This window comes from Agelaius tricolor, unplaced genomic scaffold, assembly GCF_023055355.1.
Source record: "Agelaius tricolor isolate 1412-34295 unplaced genomic scaffold, bAgeTri1.0.p SCAF_15, whole genome shotgun sequence".
Classification (NCBI taxonomy): domain Eukaryota; kingdom Metazoa; phylum Chordata; class Aves; order Passeriformes; family Icteridae; genus Agelaius; species Agelaius tricolor.
Genome location: NW_027269275.1, coordinates 14,361,795 through 14,387,092, shown reverse-complemented (window position 1 = coordinate 14,387,092; position 25,298 = coordinate 14,361,795). Strand labels below are relative to the sequence as shown.

The window sequence follows — 25,298 nt, the reverse complement described above, 5'->3', positions numbered from 1 at the left end:
GGCTGTGCTCCAGGGTGCTTTTATTGTACAGAGAACGAGCAGAAGAACGGCCCCACGAGGGTAAGAGGGCAGGAGGCGGTAGCTCCAGAGCCACGCAGAACCGGGGACCACAGCACAGGAACCCACGGCGCCGTGGGGCAGCACCTACGGCGTGTGCGGCATGGAAAGCGGTTTATTGCACAAAGGACAGCAAGCAGCGGCTGTGGGCAACGGACCAGTAAACAAGCGGCGTGGGAGCGGAAACCTTCTGTCAGGGAGCGGCGGGAGGATCCAGCCTTCCAGCAAGTCTGGCAACAACGTGCACTAGACCTGGACAGGTGCACCAGACTGGACCTGTCCCAGCTCCAGAGGGCACACAGCTGCCCTGGGCAGGAATGGGAAATGAGGACTGCCCTGCTAAATACCCTGGTATGGCTGCAGAAGGAAGAGGTGCCTGTGGATGGAGACAGCTCACAGACTTAAGAGGTAATGCCTCCAGCTCCACCGAGGGAGGCTCCACTCCATCGTGGGGCAGTGGCCAAAGATGGCCCCGTGTCCCAAGGCAGACAGCTTTTGGGAATTTGTCCTCTCGCCAGCAACACCTACGTTCAACATCATAGGCTTCAATTTCAGCTCTGTGACACTAGCTCACACCTGGACAACCTCAGTTCACACACACTGTGCTCCTGGGGCCCATCAGTGGGAACTGCCTCTCTACATGGGATTCTCAGGAGATGAGGGTTTCACTGGTCATGTAAGATGCCCTGTGCTAGCATGGCCCTGAGCAGGAATGTTTGGTGCATGGAAGGGACAGGATCCAGCCGCACAATGACAGGATGAAGTCCCCAGCTCAACATAGCCATGCACCAGTTTATTTGGATTAAAAATCAGAGTCCAGTAAGTCACAGGACCTTAGGGACACTAGGCTTAGAAGGACAGAATGGTGTTTGAGTCATCAGCTCTCCTATTTCTCTCAAGATCTCTGTTTTCTGGTGTCGCCTTATGTGTGGTTGAACAGAGGGGAGAGGGATGCCCCACACCTCCACATGAGGGGCATACTGCAGGGCCAGCCTCTTGGCTTACAGCTTTGGGACACGCAACAAATACTGCAGGGAAGACTGCTGGAGGTATAGGGCTGGACTGCTGGGCTTAGGACAGGAATAGGGCAGGGCAGAGACCACCAGAGAGCAGTTTTCAGAGGAGATTGTTATTGGGGAGCAGACGTGGGGGGTTTGAGAAATTGTTTCACCTCCAGGTATGAAAGTGAGACAGGTTGAAAAGAGGGACACTGGTCTGCCCCACGCACTGATGCCACTGTGAATTACACCTGAAAGGAGAGTCCCAGATGGAAAGAGCGAAGCCAACGACGGAGCAGAGTTTGGTAGTGAGAAGTCCTCAGAGCTGTTTGTCAGAGGACAGCTTTGGTGCTGCCCAGCCCCAGGCTGGGATGATGGAGGACAGAGCCTGCTGGCAGCAGGGACTGGCTGAGGAGCTTGGAGGAGCACACCAGAGCAGCCCTCCAACTCAGCCCACCCAGCTCCCTGCCTGCTTCTGCTTGGGCCAGCAGCCAAAAGCCTCACAAAGCCTTCTCATGGAGAAATGTGTGTGGAGAAGCCTTTGGTGCCTACACTGGTAGGAGGGCATTGCTAAGCATTTGCTTCCTCCAGCATAGACAGGTGCTGGGGATGATGGAGAAAGGATGGACAGCCGGGAAGAACGGCTGTGACGAGCAGGAGCCAGCAATTGTGTCCCTGCTCCACAACACAGGGTGGATTTGACAAGGCTTCTACAACTCATCTACAAGATACATTCAGCAGCGGCTTCAAGTGCTGTGGTTGAAGTATTCTGCTTGTTTCTTTTCCCTCCTCATCTTCGACTGGTGAGGAAGGGAAAGCCACCAGCTCCAGGGCACCCCTTTGTCTTTACTTTGTGACTTGATGGATGGCATGAGCCAGGTAACCCACGTTGCCTGACGTAACTCCCGCCACAGAGATGCGTCCGTCCTTTGTCATGTACACTGAGAACTCCTTGATCAGCCGCTCCACCTGGGGTGAAAAGAGCAAAGTTCAAACTGCAGGCCAACCCCCGCTATATCAGCAAAGTGCAAATTTACCCAGCTTGCTGAAACTCAAAGCAAACTGGCTGCCAGCAGACAGGGCATCCCACTACCTGCAGAGTACCCTGTGCACCAAGAGAGATGCTGCTCAGCTCTCAGGCCAAGCAGCAACACTGCAGATGTTCAGCTGGAATAGTCACCTTGCTTGAGCTGACCTTTAGGGTCACTTCAGAGCAGCACCCAGTGACTGCTTGCTTTGACAGACATGACAGCTACATTTACTTTCAACTTCCCCAAGTACAGCAGGGAACTGAGCAAGACCGGGTCCCCATGATGTGCCAGTGCTTAGGGCTTGGAGGATGTTCCTTCTGAGAAGAAGCACTTACAAGGGCTCATTTTGGCATCTGCAGTCAAAAACTTACTGACAAGGACTGCGAATGACACTTAGAGACCACTGGAATTGCATTTACCTGCTCAGGCTTCAGCCCTGTGAAGCAGAACATGCCGATCTGGTCAGTGATGTGTTGCCAGTTGTGGGAGGATCCCTCTTTCTTGAGGTTGGACACCAGCTGAGTCCTCATGCTGATGATCCGGTCAGCCATGCCCTTCACCTCTGTGAGCCTGAGGAGCCAACCCAGCAACCATTCAGAGCAGGGCTAGAACACACCAATGCTGCTCTCCCCACCCCAGCTATTGAAAATCAACCTCTCCACCTGGAGGGGTCCCATAGACGGATGCAGATGAGCATGAAGATGTAGCTCCAGCTGGGGGAGCTGCTTCATTCTCCTGATACCAGAAGGTGACCTCTTTTTATTTATTCCATTGCTGTTGGACATGACTACCAGAATATAGACATTTCTCACATCTGAAAGCCACAGGTCAGTAGGATGCCTCATGGCAGCACTACTCAAACCCAGATAAAATACTATCTACAGATAAACCAAGAGTGCAGCGGTAGCATTGGCAAACAGGCCCTGCTCCAAAGCAGCACAGCTAGGAAATGTCTCTCCTGGGCCCTGGATGAGGCACAAGTGTCAGGCTGCCAAAAGAACACAGCCCCCAGCGAGGCCACAGCACACTGCCAACCTTTGTTCTGCCAGGCCAGCTGCTGGGAGGGACCCGGCACCAAGAGGCTGGGAAAACAGCACAGCACAGCCAGGAATCAGGCTTAGGGCATGAGGGTTACATTCCTGGGTCTCATTCCCAGGGGGCTTATGCTTCCACTTCCCCCACATGAGACACACTACATGGCTACACCGCCTCAGAATTTTATGCTCCTTGGATAGGCAGCTCCTGCAGCCCTCAATCCTTCAGGAGCTTTATCCCCTCCTTTACACAGAGTTTTCTTCCTTAGCAACACAAGGAAAACCTGTTTGTGTCAGGTTAAACTGACACCAGCTGATGCCAGGACATAAGCAGGGATTTCTCCAGAGTAAACATGGTTCTGACTGTTGCTGAAGCTAAGAGCTGCCTGTGACAGCAGCACACAGTAAGCACAGCACAGGGCTGCACAAAGAGACCTCAATGTCATGAGCATTACAGAGTTCTTCTTACCACTCCTTCCGTAGGTCAGGGGTGTTCAGGATCATGGAGGCAATGCGGGCTCCGTTCACAGGTGGGTTGGAATACATGGGGCGGATGAGGATCTTCAGCTGGGATTCGACCCTCTTGGCTTCATCTGGATCACTGCAGATCACTGTGAAGGCACCTGCACGCTCTCCTAAGAGAATCACAGAATATCTAGAGTTGGAAGGATCACTGAGTCCAGTTTTTGGCCCTGCACAGAACAACCCCAAGAATCCCACAATTCCTGTGTCTGACAGCATTGTCCAAACACTCCTTAAGCTCTGTCAGGCTATGACCACTTCCCTAAGGAGCCTGTTCCAATACCCAATCACCCTTTAGGTTAAGAACCTCTCCTGAATATCCAGCCTAAATCCTCCCTGACACACTTCTATGTCCCTTGGGTCCTGTCATTGGTCACAGAGAGCAGATGCTGCCCCTTGAGAGGAAGCCGATGCCCATGATGAGCTCTGCCCTCAGTCTTCTCTTCTCCAGGCTGAGCAAGGCAAGTGTCCTCAGCTGCTCCTTGTATGGCTTCTCTTTTAGACCATTCACCATCTTTGTAGTCTCCTTTGGACACTCTCTGAAAGCTTTATATCCTTCTTATACTGTGGCACCCAACACCACACAGCTGTAGGGTATCCCTGTTCTCTAGAAGGGTCTCCACCAGCTCCTAATGGATTATCCCTGCCCAGTACTGCAGGATGAACACAGGCAGCAGGAAGACACTGGCTGCTAAACCTTGGAGGTACTGGGGTCCCACCAGCAGCCTGGATGAAATGATCTCCTTGTCACACGCCCCACTCACCGTACAGCCCCATGTTCTTAGCGAAGGACTGTGACAGGACGATGTTGATGCCCTGCTCGATGAAATACCGCACAGCCCAAGCATCCCGGTTGATGTCCCCACTGGCAAAGCCCTGGTAGGCCATGTCAAAGTACACGAGGAGGTTTCGTTTCTGCCAGCAAAGATGGAAGAGAGTGTCACAGAAGTTGAGCAACCCTCCAAGAAGCAGGGCAGCAGGCTGAGAAAAGCCATGCAGACAGCGGTCTGTCCACCTGCAGCGATTCTCCTCCAGAAAGAGAGCCATTCCCCTTCATTCACCACAGGGAAAGCAGCCCAAAACCTGCAGCTACCCAGCACACATCAAAACAGCAGCTAAAGATCCTGCAGGGCATTTATGGGATGTGCAAGTCTGGCCCAGGAAGCAGAAGTAAATTCAACAGTAATAAAATAGTCTACTTCAATGTCTTCTGTATTATCAGTTTTCAGGAAAATCACCTGGCAACTCTCTAGTCAGCTAGGCAGATACCACAGATACACTGCCCCTTAGATCTACTCTTCTGTAGGCCACAGAGATCACCAATTCTACCAATTCTCAGGATCCTACTAAGGCCAGGAATCTCCAAGCCAAATTTCACTGGCTACAGGCTTGATGGAGCAGCAGGAAGGAGGAGAAGGTAGAACCTGTCCCGTTCTATTTGCAGTGGAAGCTTGCAAGGAGACACCAGGCATGTGAGAGATCTTCCAGCATTTTTGATACACCAGCACTGGGTTCTCTGCTCCAGCAATCATAGCTCATGCTTTCAACCCTGCTGCTCTCCTTTCAGGTCTCCCTACTCCAGCTTCCTGGGAAGGTGCCAGCAGAAAGCCCAATGGTCAGCTAGAAGCTGTCTGGGTACATTTGGCTGGCTCCTGTGAAGAACATGACACCCATCCTGGCTTCAGGGAAGGGAATAACCTTTAGCAAAGCGAAGACCAGGTGCCACCCATGAAAGGCCAGAGATGTGGTTTGCCCAGGAATGGCACAGTACCCCTGGGACATTGCTTACCTTCACTGTAGCTGCCAACTCCTTCCATTGCTCCTGCCGGGGATCCACCCCAGTGGGGTTGTGAGCACAAGCATGTAAGAGGATGATGCTCTTCTCTGGAATTTTCTAAGGAAGATGTTATAGAGAATGAATCATCAGTGCTATCTGAGCATTCTCCTCAGCAGATGAGACAGCTTAGATGAGTTCTGTGAGGCTTCTAGCCTTGATTCAATGCCTTCAGGCAACATAAAATGACAGAATATTCTGAGCTGGAATGGATCCATAAGGAGTCCACCTCCTTGGCCCTGCACAGGACAACTCTAAGCACCACACTATGTGGCTGAATTGTTCAAACACTCCTTGAACCCTGGCAGACTTGGTGCTATGACAACTTCCCTTGGGACCCCGTTTGAGTACCCAACCACCATCTGGGTGAAAAATCTTTTCCTAATATCCAGCCTAAACCTCTCCTGACACAGCTTCATGCAGCACAATCACATATAGGGTTAAGTAATATCACCACCCATTTCCCCACATGACCTCCCTTCTTCCAGGCACGGAAGGCAACTCACAGAAATGTCATCCATGGCTCCAGAGAAGTCAAGGCTGCATGTCTTGGGGTCATAGTAGCGATAAGCCTGAAGCTGCATGCCAGCATCACGGAAAATGGGAGTGTGATTGCCCCAGGATGGTTTGGGTAGATACACATCACGGCTGGCTTTGAAGAATCGTTGCTGGTCAATAGAAAGACAAGAGTGTTCTAACAGGTTGTATACATACAGGCAGTTAGAAAACCGTAAAAATTCAGCTCTGGTCAAAATATGTTCTTTCCTTCCACTCCTGGCCAGGCACTCACCAAAAAGTTGGCTCCGATTCGCAGAGATCCAGTCCCAGAAATACCCTGCACAGTAACATACTGCAAGAAAAGAAAAAAAATATGAGTCTGAGTAGCCATGTTGTGTTACAGGGAGAGCGCAGTCACTGTGTCAGCACTGGCAGCAGCACACCCAAACAGGGATAACGGGCTGGAGGGACAAGAGGGGTCAGCATCTATCTCCAACTCCAGGGCAGGGAGTTGGGCCCCCTGGCAAGGTTAAATCCCCTCCTTGGACAGGGCTGTTTCACCCCAGCCTTCAGAGGAAGCAGTGATCCTTGGGGCCAGCCAGCTCACAACTCAGAAGCATCGATACCCCACCAGTTCTTCCACATTTGCTGAGTACCCACACACAGACCGTGTGTCCTCCCTGCCCCCTCTGTCCCTGCCTCTCCTTACCCGGCCGCTCTTGAAAGCCTCACTGTTTTCTCCCAGAGCCAGCTCTGCGGATGCCCGGGTGAAATCCGCCAGTCCCCCGATGGGCAAGTACTCCTTATCCATCTTCTTGGATGCTATCATGGCCTCCGCCTGGAAGGGAGGGCAGAGGCTCAGTGAGGAAGGCATCACCATGGAGACAATGATGGACAGCTGAAGGTCACTCCTCTGCACATTTGCTTGCTCGAAGGGGGCAAAGGTTGGTTTACAGGAGTTTCTCTGTGGAGCTCATTCCAAGCAAGGGGCAGCAGTAAACATTTCAGATAAAACCACGCAGCCACCAGAGCCCACAGTGGGTGACAGTGTTGGTACCGTGGAGCTAAGGAAACCTGGCACCAGAAGAGAGCACCACTTCCAGCCCATTACGAGTCAATGCTGCTGCACAAGGACACACACTTCTTTCCCCAAGCAGGAATAGTCCTGCAGGAAAGCAAGACTTGAGTGTTACTGAGAGGCAGATATCATCTTTACATAGGATACATCCCCAAACCAGGTAGAGTAGCAAACATTTTGTAGGGCCTTGTCATACTGGAAGTGGCACAGACCCTGGCAGTATTCACATACCACCAGGAAACTGTCCCTGTGACACAATCCAGGCTCCCTGGTTGTGACCCAGCTGCACAGACAGAGGGAGGGCAAGGGATGGCATTAAACCCCACACTGATGAGACACATGGAAAAGGCACTCTCCCTGCACCCTCCCTGTCATTGCAGCCAATCAATGCATGTGTCAGCTGCCAGCTATTTAACAGCCTATTTCTACCCCTACAGCCCTGAAAGACCCCATAATCCCTTCAAGGGCAATGTCCACACCCTGGGCTGGAGTTTTAGACTGGCTTATGGAGAAACTGGTAGTATCGGCTCAGCAGAATTTCTAAGACTAATCCACTAAGGGGCCAATGTCAGCTCCTTCCTCCCTTATGGGGTGCCCTGAAGAACATCAGCCTGTTCAAGAAACACCTTGAAGTTCAGAGAACAGGTGCATTGCAGGGCTCATAGAAGTCAGTAACAAGTTAGAGTTACCTGAACGGGAACAGGACATGTACTTTCTGTTTTGTCCTGTACTACTTAATGGCTCTGTCATTGTCAAAAGCATTAGTCCTGCTAAGGGAGACATCCAGGAATACTGTCCTGCTCTGTTAGAGACAGAGCTTATTTTAAGGATCAACAGACAAAACTTGCTTAGTGACCTTCCCCTTCCCTGACTCCCTCAGGGTATCTGGCACCTGGATCTGGCCCTGCCCAGCAGCCAGCTCACCTTGCGAACACAGTTCAGGACATAGGGCTTCCCGTTGTCATCCCGATATGCCCCCACTCCCAGGTTCATCTTCTTGGAGTTGGTGTCACGCTTGTAAGCTTCTGTCACCCCCAGGATGGGGTCAGGGGGACCCATCTCCACATGGGACCACCATGAGCTAAAGGGAGAAACAAGAAGCTAAGCATGAGGCTTGAGAACTGGGCAGAGATGTGCACCAACAGAAATCCACAAGGGAAATCTTGTCTTTAAACCACTGAAAAAGGTACAAATAGTGTTCAGAGAATTATCCAAAAAACCAAACCAAACAATTTAAGTCACATTGTATATTACAGAATGGGCAAAGAGCCTCAGGTCATTGTGGCTGAAGATAACTGACTCCCTCTCAGTCATTAGCATGTTGAAATGCTCCTGTTTGCCTTATGTACTAACACCACACAGAGCCCAGGAAACTGGAGCCTTGAACTCCCATGCTCTGGACAAGTGCCCAGAGCCTGCATGTGGGATTGCACAGGTCATTCCCCTCCAGGGAACCTTGGCCAGACCCAGGCAATTGCACAAAAGCATGAATATGGAGTCTCTTCCAAACTCCTGGAAAGGCTGTAGTACATGAAAAACAATTTGTTTTTCTCCCAGCACTGGCTGACAAAATAAAGGTATTTCCACTCTTTGCCCAACAAACTCTGCCTCCCCTGGTGTTGTAGACAAATGCTGTTTTCCAGGAAATCACAGAAGACAGTTTGTTCCCCATGTGACAATGACAAGCTCTCATGTGAAGACCCTTCCCCTGCTGTCAAGCACAAAACCTCCCTGCATCAGGAGGAGCTTTGTGTTTCCCCAAAACAAGGAGCCACCTGCTTCTGCCCGGCTGGCAGCACACCCTGAAGATGGAGAGGCTCTCTTAATGTCAAGGGCAGAGCCGACCATGCTATAAAAAGAAACCTGTTATTTCCTTTGGCCAGAGTCTCTGCTCTGTCCCATGTCCAGGCTTTGCAGGCCTGCAGACAGTGCAGGAGCAGCAGTGTGGTGTTTTTTAACCTGCCTGGCAGAGGGATTTGGCTGTCACAGCCCCCTCCTGAAGGCACTGCATGCAGCTCTGAGCTTCCTGACTCACCACACAGGTCCCCCAGCTCAGTGGGGAACAAAGGGTGCAATACAAAGTAGATTGGGTTTATCTCCTGGAGGAGAGAAGTCAAGCCTTGATAGCTGAAGGAGAAACACACCGACAGACAGCCATATCAGCTTTACTATGCTTTGCAGCCCAGGAAAGGCTATGTCATCTGATAATAAGATCCTTTCCCAACTTGGGAATGCTGTCCTGGGGCTGGTCCTGCCCCAGGCAATGCAGGCAGCCTGGAGCCAGCCCAGGGCCAGCCAGACCTCCTGCTGAATGTGTAGTGCAGACTCTGTAGGCAGACACAGGTCTGTGGGCAGCGGGGCCATGAAGGTTAAGGAAGATCTCACTGATCAGCAGAACTCACACAATCATCTTTCCTCTCCACTCTGTCCCTGTTTTAGGTCCATTTAGGCCAAGTTTCCTTACTACAGGAAAATTTTGCACACTCCCATGTATGTAGACTGCATCTCATGGAGCCTCAATCATTTGCCCTCTTCAGACTAACTTCAGATAACCCTCTGTACACTATTTCCAAATTTTAAAAAAAGCCTGTTACTCCTTCTGACAGGCTTTGAGGAAGAGGTAGAGCCACCTCAGGTAGTTTAAAAATGGAAGATGTGCTTAAAATCACAAGAGTTTTTTAGACCACCAACTAGTCTTAATTACCTCTTAAGTATAGGATTAGCTTGGAAAGGAGGATGAGTCAGAGATGCCAGCAACACACACCCTCCAGAGAGGGACAGGGGCTGCAGCCAGTGTGGAGGGAGTGACCTGGGGAACCAACCTGAGCAGGACACGTCAAGGGGACTGTCAGGGCAAACTCCTGCTGCGGGTTCAGGCAGCTTTGGACAAACCCCTCCCAATGTGTTCCTGGCAATGGAGAGGCAGGGAAAGAGAGAAACAATGTGCAGTAGTGTGGCTTTCTTCAGTTTACCTGGTTTAGGATTATTTTGGTATCAAGGGTTGCAGAAGTCTGGCCATCTATTTTAAAGAGCTGCTACTTTGGAGATGGTGACAGCACCTTCTTTCTGCTGGGCTTTTCCCCAAGCAGCTTATAGTGTTTGGGGTATTTAGGTTCTGATCCTGCTAAGGCTTAGGCAGGTCACTGAGCTCTAACATACTGCAATTAATGCTGATCCTGCAGGCATTTACCTAAGCTGCAGCACTCCAGAGAGTTAAGTACCTTTGTTCTGAGCCGGTTTTTGTGTTGGCTTAAGGCACCGACGGGGTAGGTTTAGGACTTATTTTCCTGTTCTCAGCATGAAGGTTTCCAGGCAAAACAAAACTCCTCTGGTGTTTCCAGGGAGGTGAGTTTGCAGGGACACAGGAGAAAAAGCCTAGGCTGAGTTGTCCAAACACATCAGGATACCAAAGAGATCACAGAGGCAAAGCTTTCCCAAAGGGGTTTGGGAAAAAGAGAACTACTAGGGGTCCAAGGCCACAAACCTTAAAACACTGCTACGCCCCCTTACTGTTGTCCCTGTGCTGCCTTGTATTTTATTTTGAGCAATTAAAAGAACATTGGACTTGAATAAAGGTCAAAGCTAAAAACTGCACATCTCTGCCAGGCCAGAGGTATTCAGTGCAGAAAACTAACCAGAAGTAAACTTGAGCTGGGGTTGAACTACCTGAGGGATACTCAATGTAAGCCAAAGGAAGCACATTCTCCAGCTACAGGACTTCCACACAGAAGGCCCAGTCAGAGTTTAGATGCTCATCAGAGCTCCAAATAGTCTCTGTACTCTTCAGCCATGCTGGTCTTCTGAGCTGGTTTAATGCACAACTGCAGGTGTAGTGGGACAGAGAAGGTGGAAAAATGCACCAGGAATTGCATAAATTTGCACATTTTTCAAAAATATATGTGGAACTTATGCCTCAAGTGCACAGACCTAAGAAGTGCTTCAGGACTCAAGCCAAGCCTGGAGAGCAAGCATTTACAAGCCCAGTGAAGGTTTCCATAGCGGAGAGGCCAGCCCACATTCCCTGAGGTACAGCTACATAAGATCCCAGATTTCAGAAGCTTTGCCAAAGCTCCCACAGCAGTTCTGCAAGACAGAGCAGAGCAAGGGGCCAGAGGGGCCAAAGGCTGTACGTAAACCACATCTAAAGCAAATATTTACACATGAACAATGCTAGCAGGCTGCTGGCTACTACAGGATCTTTCAAGCCTACAAATTCCTTGCCCCAGTGAGCTTTGGATAAGCTTTCCACCAAGAAAAGTATTTAAATAGCTGTCTTGTGATACATCAGAGCAGCAGACTGAGTTATCACCCTAATTAGCATTTGTGTGTCAACAGAGCTGTTTTAACCATTTCATATCTCTTAACCTCTGTTCTGCTTCCAGAAAGAGCATTCCCAGCACAGATTAATGATAGCAGCTGGAGCACCACATTGCATTGCTGAAGATAAGGAAACAGAAACTGCTAATCAGTGCTTGGCTTCCCTTGTTGCATAATAAGCCACTATTCCTGAATGGAAAGAGGGGGCTGCACAGAGGCTCCTTACAAACTTAACAACCTCTCTTGGGTGACCTCAATGCAATTTGGTAATTTACACTTTGCTCTATAACAAGCTTGAGAAAAGCAAAGCTTATGCCAGCAGGCTCCATACCTTTCACAGGCCTACTATAGTCCATGGGCACAAAACACAAGTTCTAAACAGCTGCTCTTCTGTCCCTGCTGAGAAGAGCCACAAGGCTGGCTTAGAAGCAGTAGCAACTGCTGGAATAGAGATTTAAAACAAACCACTGCATTCCTGCTCTGATGTAGGCTGGAAGCTGTTTCTTAGAGACTTCCTCACTAGTGAGGGCCAGGAGTCAAAGGGTTCTGGAGAGCAGCAAGGCCTCATCCAGATCTTTCTGCACACTCTGCTTCTTGGCCACCTAGTTTCAGTGATGTTCCCAGCCCCATGGCTCTCAGGTCAGCTGTACTTTATGGAAACTTGGATGTTTGGGGCTTTTCACACAGCTCCAGCATCCTTCTATCCAAACCTCTGCTGACCAGAGACAGCAGAATCCAGAGTTGCCAGTGCAGGACTGGTCCTCACAGAAACAGTCACTCCCACCCTGCTCCTGCCAGGGTTTGTACCCCTGAGAGCACAGCATTAGCACAGCCAGCACTACTCCGACCCCATTTCATGGATCATGGGGTCACTGGAGTCCCTTTGGTCCCACTAAACAGGGCAGGCAGACAGCACCACCTCAGCCCCATTTTACAGCACACAGAATCCTGGAATGGTTTGGGTTGGAAGAGACCTGAAATATTGTATTGTCCAAACCCCTGCCATAGACAGGGGCACTTTCCACTAGACCAGGATGCTCCAAGCTCTGTCCAGCCTAGCCTTGAACACTTCCAGGGACGCAACAGGCAGTTTCTCTGGACAACCTGTGCCAGGGCCTCATCACTCTCACAGGGAAGAATTTGTTCCTAACATCTAATCTAACCTTGCCCTCTGTCAATTTAAACCCTTTCCCCCTTGTCCTGACACTCCATACCCTTATCAAAAGTCCCTTTCTAGCTCTTTTGTAGCCCCTTTAGATACTGGAAGGCCACAATTAGGTCACCCCGAAGCCTTCTCTCTTCCAGGTTGAATAACCCCAGCTCTTTCACTCAGCCTTTCCCCATAGAAATGGAGCTCCATCTCCCTAATCATCTTTGTGGCCTCCTCCGGACTTGCTCGAACAGGTCGATGTCCTTCTTGTGCTGGGGCCCCAAAAGTGGATGCAGTGCTGCAGGTGGGGTCTCAGCAGAGGAGATCAGAGGGGCAGCATCCCCTCCCTTTACCTGATGCCTACACTGCCGGCGATGCAGCCCAGGACACTGTTGGTTTCTGCGCTGCGAGCGCACATGGCCTGGGCACGTCCAGCCTCTCACCGACCACATCATCCGTGCCCCGAAGCACAATGTACATCACTACCAGCACCCCAGCCAATCACTCACGGCACAGGGTGTCCCCAGCCCATCGGTCACGGCACAGGGTGTCCCCAGCCCATCGTTAAAGCACAGGCTCCCCCGGCCCCGTTTCTCGGGACTCCCCGGTGCCGACGCGCCCTCCACGGCGGCGCCTCAAGGGCAGGCGAGGGGCGCCGGGCTGGGCCGCAGCCAATCAGAGCGCGAGGACCCCCCTCCCCAGCCAATCGGAGCGCGGTCCGTCCCCCCGGCAACCCCCATCCCCAGCGCATCGTCAGCCGCGGGCCGCACGGGGGGACCCGCTTCCCGCAGCCTCCCCCCGCCGCCACCTCGGAGCGGGGCTCAGCCGCGGGAAAACCCCTCCGCCGACACCGGCGGGCGGCCCTAGGGGCTGAGCCACCTCTCAGCCCTCACCTGGCGCGGGAGGCGGCGGCGGCGAGGCGCGGAGCGGCGAGGAGCCGGCGGCTGTGCAGGAGCGCCATGGCGGCAGCAGCAGTGGTGGCAGCGGCGGGCGGGCACTTTACACCACGGGCGCCGGCTGAGCGCCCCGCCCCGCGCATGCGCCGCCACGCCCGGCCACCGCCCGCGCTGCCCCCTGGCGGTTGCTTCGGGTCAGTGCAGCCGCGCCGCTCAGTCCGGGGCGGTGCTGGGCGGTACCGGGCGGCACTGGGCTGGGCTGGGCATTGCTGGGATGTGCAGGACTCGACTGGGATATGGGCCATGCTAGGCTGCACTGGACCATCCTGTACCATACAATACTGGCTGTACTGGGCTGTCCTACTACTGGGCTGTAGTAGGCTGTACTGGGATATGGAGCCTTAACTAGGACATGGTGGGCCATACTAGGCTGTACTGGACCATCTTGTACCAGGATATACTTGGCCATACTGGGACATACAGTATGGTAATGCACTGTACTAGGCTACACAGCGCTGTGCTTGAGCTGTATAGGACTGCACTACACCATATGGAGCCATACAAGTCTACACAGGGCAGTCTTGGGCCACAGTGAGCTATACAGGATTGTAACACACTCTATGGGACTCTACAGGGATACACAGGGCTGTACTTGGTCATATAGAGCTGTACAGGACTGTACTAGGCCATAACTAGGCTGTATTGGATGTACTTGGTTGCCCTGTGCCATTCTGGGGTGTACAGGGCCATGTGGAACTGTACAGGTCTGTACTGGGCTGTGCTTAGCTACACAGGACTGTACAACATCACACAGGTCTGTATGGTGTGGTACTGGTCCACACAGAAATGTATTGACCCACAGAGGGATACACAGGGCTGTGCTGGGCCATATGGGACTGCACTGTACCATACAGGGCTGTTCTGTGCCATACTGAGCTGTGTGGGATTTTACTGGGCCATAATGGGCTGTACAGGGTTGTACTGGGTTGTACATGTCCAGATGGGACTGCCCTGCACCATACTGGGCCATACAGGCCTCAGCTGGGCTGCACTGGATAGTGCAGGAATGGGAAAGGTTGCACGGGGACTCCGCCAGCATTGTCACCCTGGGACTGGGTTCCAAAACTGGGAGTGGGGGAAACAACCCTTGGGATGTCCCAGAGGCTTTGGCAGGGTGTGGGAGAGGTGAATGGGAGGGATAAATGGGAGGTACAGTGTCCCCACCCAGCTTGCCTGCACTCTGCTCCCCAGGGATTTTCCAATGATCCTCATTCCATAGGGGCTTTCCCAAATCCCACCCAGCAGCCATGTCTTCTGTGAGATCAGAGTGTGATATCCCCCTCCTCCCTGTCACCCAGCAGCCCACCATGGGATAGAGAAATAGGGGCTTCAGTCTAGCAGTACTTGAATTTATTAGTAAACTGTTCTTTGGTAAATGATAAAAACTCAAGAGATCAAAGGAATGAAAACAACACCCCCGCAAAGAAAAAAAAAAATTATATCATTAAACAAACCAGGCAGATGGGAAAAAAAAAGTTTTCCCCCCCAAATGGGATTTTAGCAACCTACAGCAAACCCAAGAGATGCTGGGGGAGCTCTGCAGTGATGGGGGCTCCCCTTTGTGCTTGTTTTTGGGGAGGAGGAGCGTGGGCTGTGTATATGCGGGTCCTACATGGGGGGCTCATTGCAGAGCACCATCTCCAGTTCCTTGCGGTAGAGCTTGCCCCCGTCGGAGAGGTTCATGATGCTCTTCCTGTAGTTGGTGAGCTGCTGGATGTTCATCTCCTGCAAGGCATGGGGGGCACTGGGGATGGGCATCCCTTTCTCCTGGGGGAGTACCCCCAGGCTGAGATTACACTCCCCCCAGTTCCAGTGCAGCTTCCCATGAGGATTCAGGGTCACCACTCAGACCACTCCTGGTCCCACATGGACATGGAAAGATGCTGCTGGGAGATGGGAAAAGGAACTGGGGGGCTCTGGGGGTGGCACCCAAGCTCTGCCCCCACTTACTTTCTTATTCTTCTCATACAGGTCTTTCAAAAGTGCATCCAGCTCATTCTCATCAATGAAGCCATTTCCATCCTGGATAGCGTGGGAGGGACATCAACAGCAGCAAGGACACAAGCCCTGCAATTCCCCCTTGGACATGGGCATCCCCAGACCCTCTCCCAGCACAGCCAGAGGTAAACCCAGTTCTCCCAACCCAAACCAGAGCAGGGAATTGCCCCAACCAAAACCATATGATTTGGGGTTATTTTTTGCCAGGTTATGTTTATTTGGGGCAGTTTCCCATGAGCTGGCTCCCTACCTTGTCGTAGAAGGCAAAGATGGCATTGAACTCATCTGAGGACAGCTTCATTCCCTGGGAAGTGACAAGGGAATGAAAGAGGTAGGAGGGTATGAGAGAGGGGTTGGAGGTACAATCAATGGGAATGGGTCGTTTTTGTTGTTATTATTAGCAGTAGGAGTGGTATTATGTTACCTGAAACTTCAGAAGAAAGTTTTCTTGCACAGGCAAAAGTCTGAAAAACAAGAATGGCAGGGAAGAGGGGGAAGCAGCCAGAAAAAGGCATTTTCTTAAATCCCAGTGATATTTTGCTCAGAAACATGAGTAAATTCAAGAGGAAAACAGTTTTCCCTGGAAGCTGGAGCAGACTCTTCCTAAACATGAGCATTTCAGGTGTCTTTCCCTCCCCAGCTCTTCCTTCTTGCTGCCCGTGACCTTACCGGGACATCTCGGAGAGGCCCAGCTTCCCATCACCATTCATGTCAAACATCCGCAGCTGTGGGGATACAAACAGCACCCTGTCACCCATCACCTCCTCCTCCCCTGCCTGCCACCCAGCTGGGGTGCTGACACCCCTGGTGGGGACACAGTGCCCCAGGTCCCACTCACAATGGTCTGTGTGTACTCCTGCAGCTTGGGCTCGTCGTAGGGCCGGTTTGCCTTCTTCAGCAGGTCCGACAAGAAGCCCTGGGAGGAGAGGGTTTTGCTGGCTGTCCCCATCCCTGGCTGTCCCAGCAGGGATGTCCCACTGGCAGGGATCCAGCCCAGCCCACCCTATGCCCACAGCCCACCTTGAGCTCGTTGGCTTCGATGTAGCCGCTGCGATCCGTGTCGTACCTGCGCCAAGCCTGTGGAGGGACTGCCATGAGCCTCTGCAGGGGCTCGTGTCCCCCACTCGCCCCTGACATGTGTGTGTGTCCCCATAAATCCCTGCTGAGGGTGTCCCCCACCACCCTAAAGGAGATGGGGCCGTCTCACAGCTCCCACTGGCATCATCTGCTCTCCCTTGGGGCAAGATGCTTTTGTTCAGCCCACACCAAGAGTTCAAGCACCTTTATAATCATGTCAGTATGCAAGAGCAGGCTTTAATATTTAATAATATTTAATTACATCCCCCAATTAAACAATAGTGTCCGCTTACCCTCCCCCCCCCCACCATATCACAAGGTGCTCCTCTTTCAGCCTTCCCCTCCACCCAGGATTCAGTTTCCATGTACAAGCTCCTTCCTCTCCAGGATGCTGCACATTCCTTTCCACTCCCAGCTATGTTTTATTTCCCATCTGCAATTTCTCTTCCACCTGTGTAGGTTCACCCCATGCAAGGGCACAGTGAGGTTGTGGGGTGGCCTAGAACAGCGTTGGCTTTGCACATCCCTTAGGCACTTAAGAGCAACCATGAGGGGAAGTTTACAAAAAAGCCCCAGATTCTTGCAGCTCACCTGGCCTGGAGGCTGCGATGAGGCACCCAGCTGCCTTGAGAAGTGTCCAAGGGGTGCTGAGAACTGGGAAAAATCACCACACTCCTGCTCTTCCCTAAACCAGTACTGCCTCTCAGTGCTGAGTTATTGCCAAGAGCTTTGGGGAGACCAGGGGAGGTTTGGGCAGTTCAAGCTCCCAGTTGTTTTCCCTTGGTGGAGCTGGATTGAATTCCCTGGGGATCCCCCAGGGCAGCCTGTCCCACTCACCTCCATGAACTCTGAACTGGAGCCCACATGCTGGCGGAAACACAGCAGAAAATTCTCCTCTGTGGGCAGGATCTGGGCCAGCTGTGGGAAACACAGGCATGGTGGAATGGTGGAGGGGAAACATGAGCATGGGGGTGGAGCATGAACAACCTGGGGTTTGTCAGGTCCAGCACCACTCACCTCTGCCATCTCGATTTTGCCATCTGCATTTTTGTCATATTTGTGCATAAACTCCTTCATCTTGTCACCCAAATTGTCCTTCTTTGAGTCCTGCCAGCAAGGATAGAGGGAATGGGAGCATTTTCCCCATTCCCTGTGCTGATCTTCTCCTGCTTTCTTCCCAGAGGAGTCCCAGTCCCACTCATGAGTGCCCAAAGGAGGTGGGGCTCACATGAGTGTGAGTCTTTGGGCACAAGGGAACAGGGGAAGGAGGGAGCAAAACCAGAATATGCTCTTACCACACCCGCCCCCTTTCTTGCACTTTCCAGCTCCTGGAAGAAATTTTCCAGCTCTTTACCTTCAATGTAGCCATTTCCTGTGGGAGGAAAAAAAATGCAGTAGGACTTTCACAGTGTCAGAGCACAGGAGGAGAGGGACAGATGCTCCCAGGGGACAGGGCACTTGTTCCTCTGCACCAGGACATGGCTCCAAGGCAACTGTGGCAGCAAGGAAATGCCAGCCAATGTTGATGCTGGGTGTTACACTACTGGTGATGCCCAAATTTGCCCAGGTGACACAGTGCTGGACTTGTCACTTGCACTCATTTGTGGGGCACAGGGGACTTTGTTCATCTTGGTCTTTGCTGCATTTTCTGTATCTGATGCTTCAATCAGATGCCTTAAATAAAGGCACCCCATCCTGTGCAAGCATCTCCCAGGCAGGAATGTCTCCTCTCAACCCCCTGTGGGGGCCACAGGGGCAAATGGGGAGCAGAGGCAAGGCACCCAGCACAGCATCCCCCCATCCTGGGTACAGGATCAGCTCCAGGAAGGGCTGACCCCACTGCCAATCTCCAGCATGGCCAGGAACTCAAAAAGATCCCTGTCCTGTGTACCTCACACCTCTCAGTGCCAGTATCTGTGCTGAGATGTGGCTCCCTGGGAACCCGGGGTATCCATAGCCCTGCCCTGCCTGTGGGATGCTCGATGGCTGGATGGCTCAGCCAGGGCTCAGCCACACTTGGCTCCCACAGTGTTGGCCCTTGGTGGCCTTGGGGGGTGGCTGCTGTGCCTGGAAGCAGCAGGGTCACATCACAGCTGGAGACAGCAGTGAAGACACTGGCTCCATGGTGCTGTCAGGCAAGGTGTCACCTCCCTGCCAGAAATCCTCCCTTCCAAGAACATCTGGACACAGCAGAGGGATGTTGCCCTTTCCCCTGAGGTGCCTGGCTGAGGGATAGCCAGGGCTCTTGCTTGTGAATATTTCCCCCAGGATTGCTCTGCATTTCAGCTTCTGGAGGCTTGGACCACATCTCCCTGCTCTGCGCCACCTTTGGCGTTATCACCTGCAGGCTCCCCAGCAGCCTCTGCTCCCCACTGCAACACAGCAGCTGGGAATAGCCCATCCACATCCCAGCTCAAAGCACTGGGGAGATCCCAGGGTACCTTCCTCTTTGGTGACCACATCCCCATGGATGAGCAGCATCCTTCCCAGGAGGGGATGAGGGGCTTGGGTGATATTGGGGTGCTGGTGTGACCCACTGAGGTACTTTGGCTTCCCACTGCTTTTCCCAGGGGCTTTGCTTTTGTGGGTGCAGGAGAACCCTGAGTGGCTTTGAATTCAGTTGGGGAAAAAAGAAAAATCAACAGGAGTTTTGAGCTGGGAAAAAAGAATAAGGCCAAGAAAAGCTGTGGCCAGTAGCTCGGCTTCCTCCAAGCAGCAGCTTGGACAGGTCTGATCCATGTCCGCAGAGCAGCGGGATGTGGAGTGTCATGGAAAATCCCCTCCGGAGAGCCACAGCCAGTCCAGGCAGCTCCACCTCGGAGCCTCGGGGCAGCTGGGGACATCAAAGTGAGGACATCAAAGACATCCAAGGGGACATCTCTGGGGCATGACAAGCCTTGAGGGGAGGTGGCTCAAAGCGTGGAAGCCACATTGAAGGGGTTTAAATGCAGGGATGAGCTTGGGTGAAGTAGTCCCATGCAGTGAGGAATGAACCCCAGGTCCCTCCATTGGCACAGGGAAGCAGCCAGGGCTGTTGGAGCTCCTGCCTGGTGCAGCTGAGCATTGTCCTTGTCAAGGCCACCTTCTTTCCCGATGCCTGAGTCCCTCCTCTCCTGGGCACCTGCCGTGCTGCAGCCTTGCCCTGCCTGGGGGCCGTGGGCCAAGCTGGAGCCGTGCCTGCCGCGGTGTTTTGGAGATGACAGAGCACATCCAAGGGCACAGTGGGACACACTGCAGGGAGGCAGCTGGACACCCACACTGGGAGCTGCCCACTCCCACCGGAGTGCCACCTTCCCAGCCCCTTGGTGGCTGCTCCAGTGCCAGCAGTGACAGGGACCTGTGTCTGTGTCCCCGATGCTGTGAGGCTGCAGGGGGGGACCCCAAAATGCAGCCAGGAGCAAGCTAAGCTCCAGTTCCAGCAGTGCAGCTGGGGAGGTTACATGACGCAGTTCCCAGGAGGTTTTTGGTCCCCAAACCTCCCTGCAGGAGCAGGAGACTCAGTGAAGGGCAGGAGCTTTCCCCTGGGCTGCTGTTCCCAGCAGGCTGAGCCTCCTTCACGGCACCGTAGCACTAGAAGAAACTATTTTCCCACAAAACAATGCTGCTTTTTTGCATTTCCCCCCCGTTTTGGGGCTGACAGTGGTAGAAATGGGATGTCCTGCCCAGATGTGACTCCATGGGAAGGTGGCATCCCCATAGTGGACACGGTTTTTGCCAGCATCCCCGGGGAGAGGTTTGGGGAGGCTGGGGAGCAGGCAGGCAGAGACCAAGCACTCCAGACGTGGAGGGACCGTTCCTCAGCCTGCTCCAGGCGTGGAACACCCGCTCTGTCACTCCTGGCAAGGGGGTGGCCCTGGGGCCAATCTGGTGGCCACACTGCCCCACTCCTTCCAGGTACCAAGTGTGGGGCACTGCCAAGGCAGGGAGACGGAGGGGACCGAGGGTGGATACTGGGCACACCGGGAAGGGCAAAACGCCCAGAGCAGCACCCAGAGGTGACACCAGCCCCGAGCGAATCCCAGCTCTCAAGGCACCCGGGGGACGTGTCAAGGAGAACCGGGATATCCCGGGCTCAGCGTCCCATGGGCTGAAGGCTCCCAGTGGGGTCCAGTTCTGGGGCTCCCCGTCCTTTCCCGACGGGGGGGTCCTGGGGGATCGATTGCATCCCCGACCCTGGAGCTTCAACCGACGGGGCTGCGCCGCGGAGACTCTCCATCACCCCGGAGACTCTCCATCCTGGAGTCTCTGCATCCCGGGGGCTCTCCATCACCCCGGGGGCTCACCGTTAGCCCCGGGCTGCGGCGGTGGAGGCTCTATCCTCTCCTCCAGGGTGTCCAGGGACTCTTCACCACCCCCCCTTCAGCCCCGCGCCCCCAGGGATGCTCAGCCCGCTGCCCTCCCCGCCGGTTTTTTGAGGAGCGAAGTGTCCCGCGCGCCCCGGGACTGACCGTCCGCGTCGAAGTGCCGCCAGATGTCGAGGAACTGGGAGGCGGTGAGCTCGGCCAGGTGGAGGTGCGGGGCCTGCTGCGGGCCGGCCATCCCGCTCCCGATCCCGCTCCCGATCCCGCCGCTCCCGATCCCGCCGCCGCCCGCAGCCGCCTTTTATACCCGCCGCCGCCGCGCCGCCCGCCGCCGCCAGAGGGCGCCGCCGCCCCGGGACACCGGCCGGGCACGGGGGGCAGCGGGACACACGGACAGCGGGACACACGGACAGCGGGACAGCAGGACACACGGACAGCGGGACACACGGACAGCGGGACAGCAGGACACACGGACAGCGGGACACACGGACAGCGGGACAGCAGGACACACGGACAGCGGGACACACGGACAGCGGGACAGAGGGACACACGGACAGCGGGACACACGGACAGCGGGACAGCAGGACACACGGACAGCGGGACACACGGACAGCGGGACAGAGGGATATCGAGATATCAAGACACCAGAACATCGGGGTACAAGAACATTGGGACAACAGGATACCGAGATACCAGGACACCCGGACATCGGCATACCAGGACATTAGGACACCGGAATACCAGGACACTGGGATACCGAGACACCAGGATACTGGGACACTGGGAGCAGCACTGGAGTCAGCAGCCCCTGCCCTGACACTTGTCCCTGCCTTGTCACCTAGCCCTACGCTGTCACCTACCACTGTCCCATGACATCTGCTTCTGCCCTGTGTCACCTATCCCTGCCCTCTGCCACTTACCTCTGTCCCACATCACCCACCCTGCTTAATGTCACCCCTTTCCTGACACCTAACTGCCCTGTCACTCTGCCCTCCTCCTGCCTGTTGCTCCATTCCTTCCTCAAGTCCTTGCATCCCTTCCTGTGCCACCGAGTCCTACCCCAATCACCACGTCCATGCCCTGTGTCACCACATCTGTGTCATTGTCCCTCTGCCTCATAGCAGCTTTGTGGATCATGATTTGCTGGTCCTGGCAGGAGGAGCGGAGCAATGGCAGTCCCTGTGTCACCACCATCATGGGACCATGCAATGGCCACAGCAGGGCTGTCACTTGCACCCATGGCTGGAGTGCACCCACACGAAACATGGACACTGCAGCCATCTTTTGGGGGAAAAAACAAGGAATCCTGAGATCAAGGCTCTGCCATCCCTGCTGGAGCAGGGCTCCTTGTGGGATAGAAGGGATGCTCAGCCCAAAACACATTTCTCACCCTGGCTCCCCTTGCCGCTCACCAGCTCGTTGCAGGATTTTCTTTTCCCAAGTTTTCCCAAACGGCAGGGAAGTTTCCAGGCCCAAACAAAACAGCCACACATGGGGTTTGTCACTGGCTCCAGCGCAGCCTGCCCAGGGGAAGTGTTGCCATGGCTACAGGGAAAAAAAAATTCAGATCCAGCAAGAAGGCTGAGCTGATGGAAGTGCTTAATTAAAGATGAGAAGGCATCAGGGAAGTTCAGATGTGCACAGAGCGGGGACGCAGTCGGCAGCAGGCAGCTGCTGGGAGTTATTCGGGGCACTGCCCATCCTGCCCCATGCTGCTGCCTCTCATTTTTGGCTTTTGGCTGGAAAACAGAGGTGCTCCCTCCAAATGGCAGGAGTCTGGAGGAGCTCAGTGCAGTGGAGATGGAGCCACACCTGGCTCTAATGCTGTGGGAAGCTGAGGCAGGGCAGGACACAGAGGGGAAGAGATGCTGTGCCAGCATCCCATGAGGAAAGCCACACTGGGACACTGAGCAGTGCGATGGCCTTCTCCTCCTCCCTGCTGCAAAACGCAGCCTTGAGGCACACATGGGACACTGAAGGGTGTCCTGAGTATTCCATTCGCATTTCCTGTGGTTTGGCACAGAGATTAGTCAAAAAAAAAAAAGCCTCTTTTTTCCATTATTGCAGCAGAATTTTCCCCAGCAGAGCCCATTGCTTTACTGTCCCACATCCTCTAGAGCAGATTTTTCCCAGGGGCTGAGAGGAGACATTCACTGCTTCTGCAGGGCTGGGTTTAGGGATGTGTCCCAGTTGTGCCAGGCAGGGGAGAGAATGGGCACAGGGACCAACACTGGTCCATCATCTGCTCCACAGGGAGCAGAGCTCCAGCCCAGCACAGGGATGGCTCTGGGTCACCACCATTCATGTTGCTCCATGGCACCCACCTCTCTGCTAACAAAGAGCCAAGGTTGCTCCAAGGTGGGGCCTGAGAGCAATATTTGGGCTCCAGGTGTATTCCCTCCCTTCTCTGGGGAAATGCTTCCCCAAGATGCCTGTCTGAAGCAGCTGGCAGTGCAAGAGGGGCTCATTGCTGTAGGAAGGGATTTGCTAAGATTGAGAAAGACTTTTAGAGAGGGCTGTGAAGCTTCAGGAAAGGAAAGGAAAGCAAGGGGTGGTTGTGCTGCTGTTTGAAGCCACCTCCCACATGGGTGTCCAGGCACTGGGATGTTCCTTCTGCAGGAGAAAAGGCTGGATGGTTTCCTCCAGCCTTCACCCCTGTCCCACCACCTAGGCTGGATATCAGGAAAAGGTTCTTCACCCAGGGAGAGGGTCACAGTAGTCACAGCACCAACCCTGACAGAGTTTAGGAAGCATTTGGACAACGCTCTCAGGGATGATGGGATCCATCATATCAACACATGATGGGATTCTTAGGATGTCCTGTGCAGTGCCAGGACTTGGACTTGATGTTCCTTGTGGGTCCAGCTCAGGACAGTCTATGATTCAATCTGAACATGCCATCAGATTTTGGAAAGAACAGGCCATCATGCTGCTTACAGAGCCAGGACTTAATTCAGCAACGCTCTGAGATCAACCCACTGCCATGACCCACATCACTCCCCCCTGCTCTGCACATTCAGCACAGCAGGGGAGAGTTTACTTCTTTCCTGCAAATGAAATCCTTGCAGTGAAGACTTAAAGCTTTTGGAAAAAAAACCCAAACAACACACCACTGTAGCAGAATCCCCTTAATTCAACTGCAGCTTTTCAATAAAGAGAAACATCTAAGGGAAATTTGATAACTTGAAGGCAAGGCACACACTCGCTGCTGAGCTGAGACAGCCCAGGTTTTTAAAAGCTTTCTGATTTACTTCTAAATAGGAAAGAATGCAAAAGGCAAACCTCATGTGAAAAAAAAAAAAAGGAGTGGGAAACCGAGGCTTGCAAAGGAAACAGGATGAATCACCCCATCAGATTTTTTTGGGTCACAGGGTTGTTTCTCAGATAATAGCAGAGATCTCTACTTAAACACTCATGATATGGTCCAGCCAAGGTCTGTGGCAGAGGTTTCTCCTTTTGGCCTCACACTTTTATGTGAATCTCACATGAAGGCATCAATATAACACCTCTGTCTACTCCAGGGGACTGGAAACAGCAGGACCCTGTGATCTGGAAAGTTTTCTCTGGACTGATGAGCAAGGAAAAAGAAAAGGCTGGCACAGAGGATGAGACAGATTGGCTCATGAGTCCATGGCTGTGAGTGAGTAAAGGAGGAGCTGTGCCAGCTCTGCCCTGCTCTGACACAGGTGTTCCACGTGTCCCTTTGCCATGGGTACAGCCACATGGGACAGCCCGTGCTGGTGGCATTCCCTAATCAGGCAGCACCTGGGCTCACTGCCAGCCACAGCACTGAGACAGCGAGGACCATCATGTCATTTGGGGCTCTTTTACCCCTTGCCAGGTGTCTTAGCTTTTCATGCTTCTTTCAGCTTATCCCTATGACCACAATGCCCTGGACTTCAGAAGCAGATAAGTGGCACAGAGTACAGGAATGAAGAAAGCTGAGGTTGTCATTTCAGCCATGGATGTTGCCAGAAACCACCAAAAGCACTACACAAAAGGCAGAGCATGAAGGGAACTCTGTCCTGCCTCCAGCATAGAGGACTTGCTGCTCTAGCATTACCACAGCCCACTGCACTTCCCAGCTGCTCAGAAGTTAAGTCGAGGTACTTTGGTTCTTGGTATTTTTTCCATAAGCTTGTCAGCCTAGTGAGATCAGTAAGAAATACCTGTGCCAAGTGCTGGTCAAATGTTGGTCCTGCTTATCCTGCGCTTGAGTTCTGGTCCCCCAGGGATGTGGTTCTGTGTCTTTTCCCAGGGTTATCCTCCAGCCTGGGGGTTGGATGTAGGGGGAGCAGTTAAGCACCTCCTTTCTTTCTAACCAGTGGCATTGGCACAGCAAACTAAAGCACAATTTTCAGGATCACAGCAGGTTTTATTCCCTCACAGTTCCTTCCCCACATGTCTTTCCCATCTTGTATCACTGTATTTCAGACTTTTGGAATTC

The 25,298-nt window shown here is 53.3% G+C and overlaps 2 protein-coding genes across 2 annotated transcripts; both read right to left on the bottom strand.

Moving 5' to 3' along the window:
• Positions 1 to 3: 3 nt before the first annotated feature.
• GOT2 (glutamic-oxaloacetic transaminase 2) lies at positions 4 to 13,568 on the bottom strand. The gene is made up of 10 exons (XM_071440566.1): positions 13,413 to 13,568; positions 7,977 to 8,133; positions 6,684 to 6,812; positions 6,267 to 6,326; positions 5,983 to 6,144; positions 5,432 to 5,536; positions 4,407 to 4,557; positions 3,590 to 3,755; positions 2,506 to 2,656; positions 4 to 2,024 (listed from the first exon to the last, which is right to left on the bottom strand). Exons 1-10 carry the CDS (start codon positions 13,556 to 13,558, stop codon positions 1,902 to 1,904), a joined length of 1,350 nt encoding a protein of 449 aa, XP_071296667.1. The 5' UTR covers positions 13,559 to 13,568; the 3' UTR covers positions 4 to 1,901.
• Positions 13,569 to 14,810: 1,242 nt separating this feature from the next.
• On the bottom strand, positions 14,811 to 21,156 carry CALB2 (calbindin 2). The gene is made up of 11 exons (XM_071440565.1): positions 20,999 to 21,156; positions 17,846 to 17,922; positions 17,568 to 17,657; positions 17,388 to 17,468; positions 16,494 to 16,550; positions 16,312 to 16,389; positions 16,143 to 16,198; positions 15,898 to 15,937; positions 15,724 to 15,777; positions 15,426 to 15,497; positions 14,811 to 15,200 (listed from the first exon to the last, which is right to left on the bottom strand). The coding sequence occupies exons 1-11, from the start codon at positions 21,087 to 21,089 to the stop codon at positions 15,084 to 15,086; spliced, it is 813 nt and encodes a 270-aa protein (XP_071296666.1). The 5' UTR covers positions 21,090 to 21,156; the 3' UTR covers positions 14,811 to 15,083.
• Between the last annotated feature and the right edge of the window lie 4,142 nt (positions 21,157 to 25,298).

Coding starts and splice junctions, on each gene's coding strand:
- GOT2 (XM_071440566.1), bottom strand. CDS start 13,558: ATGCGCGGGGCGGGGCGCTCAGCCGGCGCCCGTGGTGTAAAGTGCCCG. Junction 4,558..5,431: donor AGTTGGCAGCTACAGTGAAG/GTAAGCAATGTC, acceptor CTTTGCTGGCAG/AAACGAAACCTCCTCGTGTA. Junction 3,756..4,406: donor TAAGAACATGGGGCTGTACG/GTGAGTGGGGCG, acceptor TGATTCTCTTAG/GAGAGCGTGCAGGTGCCTTC.
- CALB2 (XM_071440565.1), bottom strand. CDS start 21,089: ATGGCCGGCCCGCAGCAGGCCCCGCACCTCCACCTGGCCGAGCTCACC. Junction 15,778..15,897: donor ACTTTCTTCTGAAGTTTCAG/GTAACATAATAC, acceptor GTCACTTCCCAG/GGAATGAAGCTGTCCTCAGA. Junction 15,201..15,425: donor TGTATGAGAAGAATAAGAAA/GTAAGTGGGGGC, acceptor CATGCCTTGCAG/GAGATGAACATCCAGCAGCT.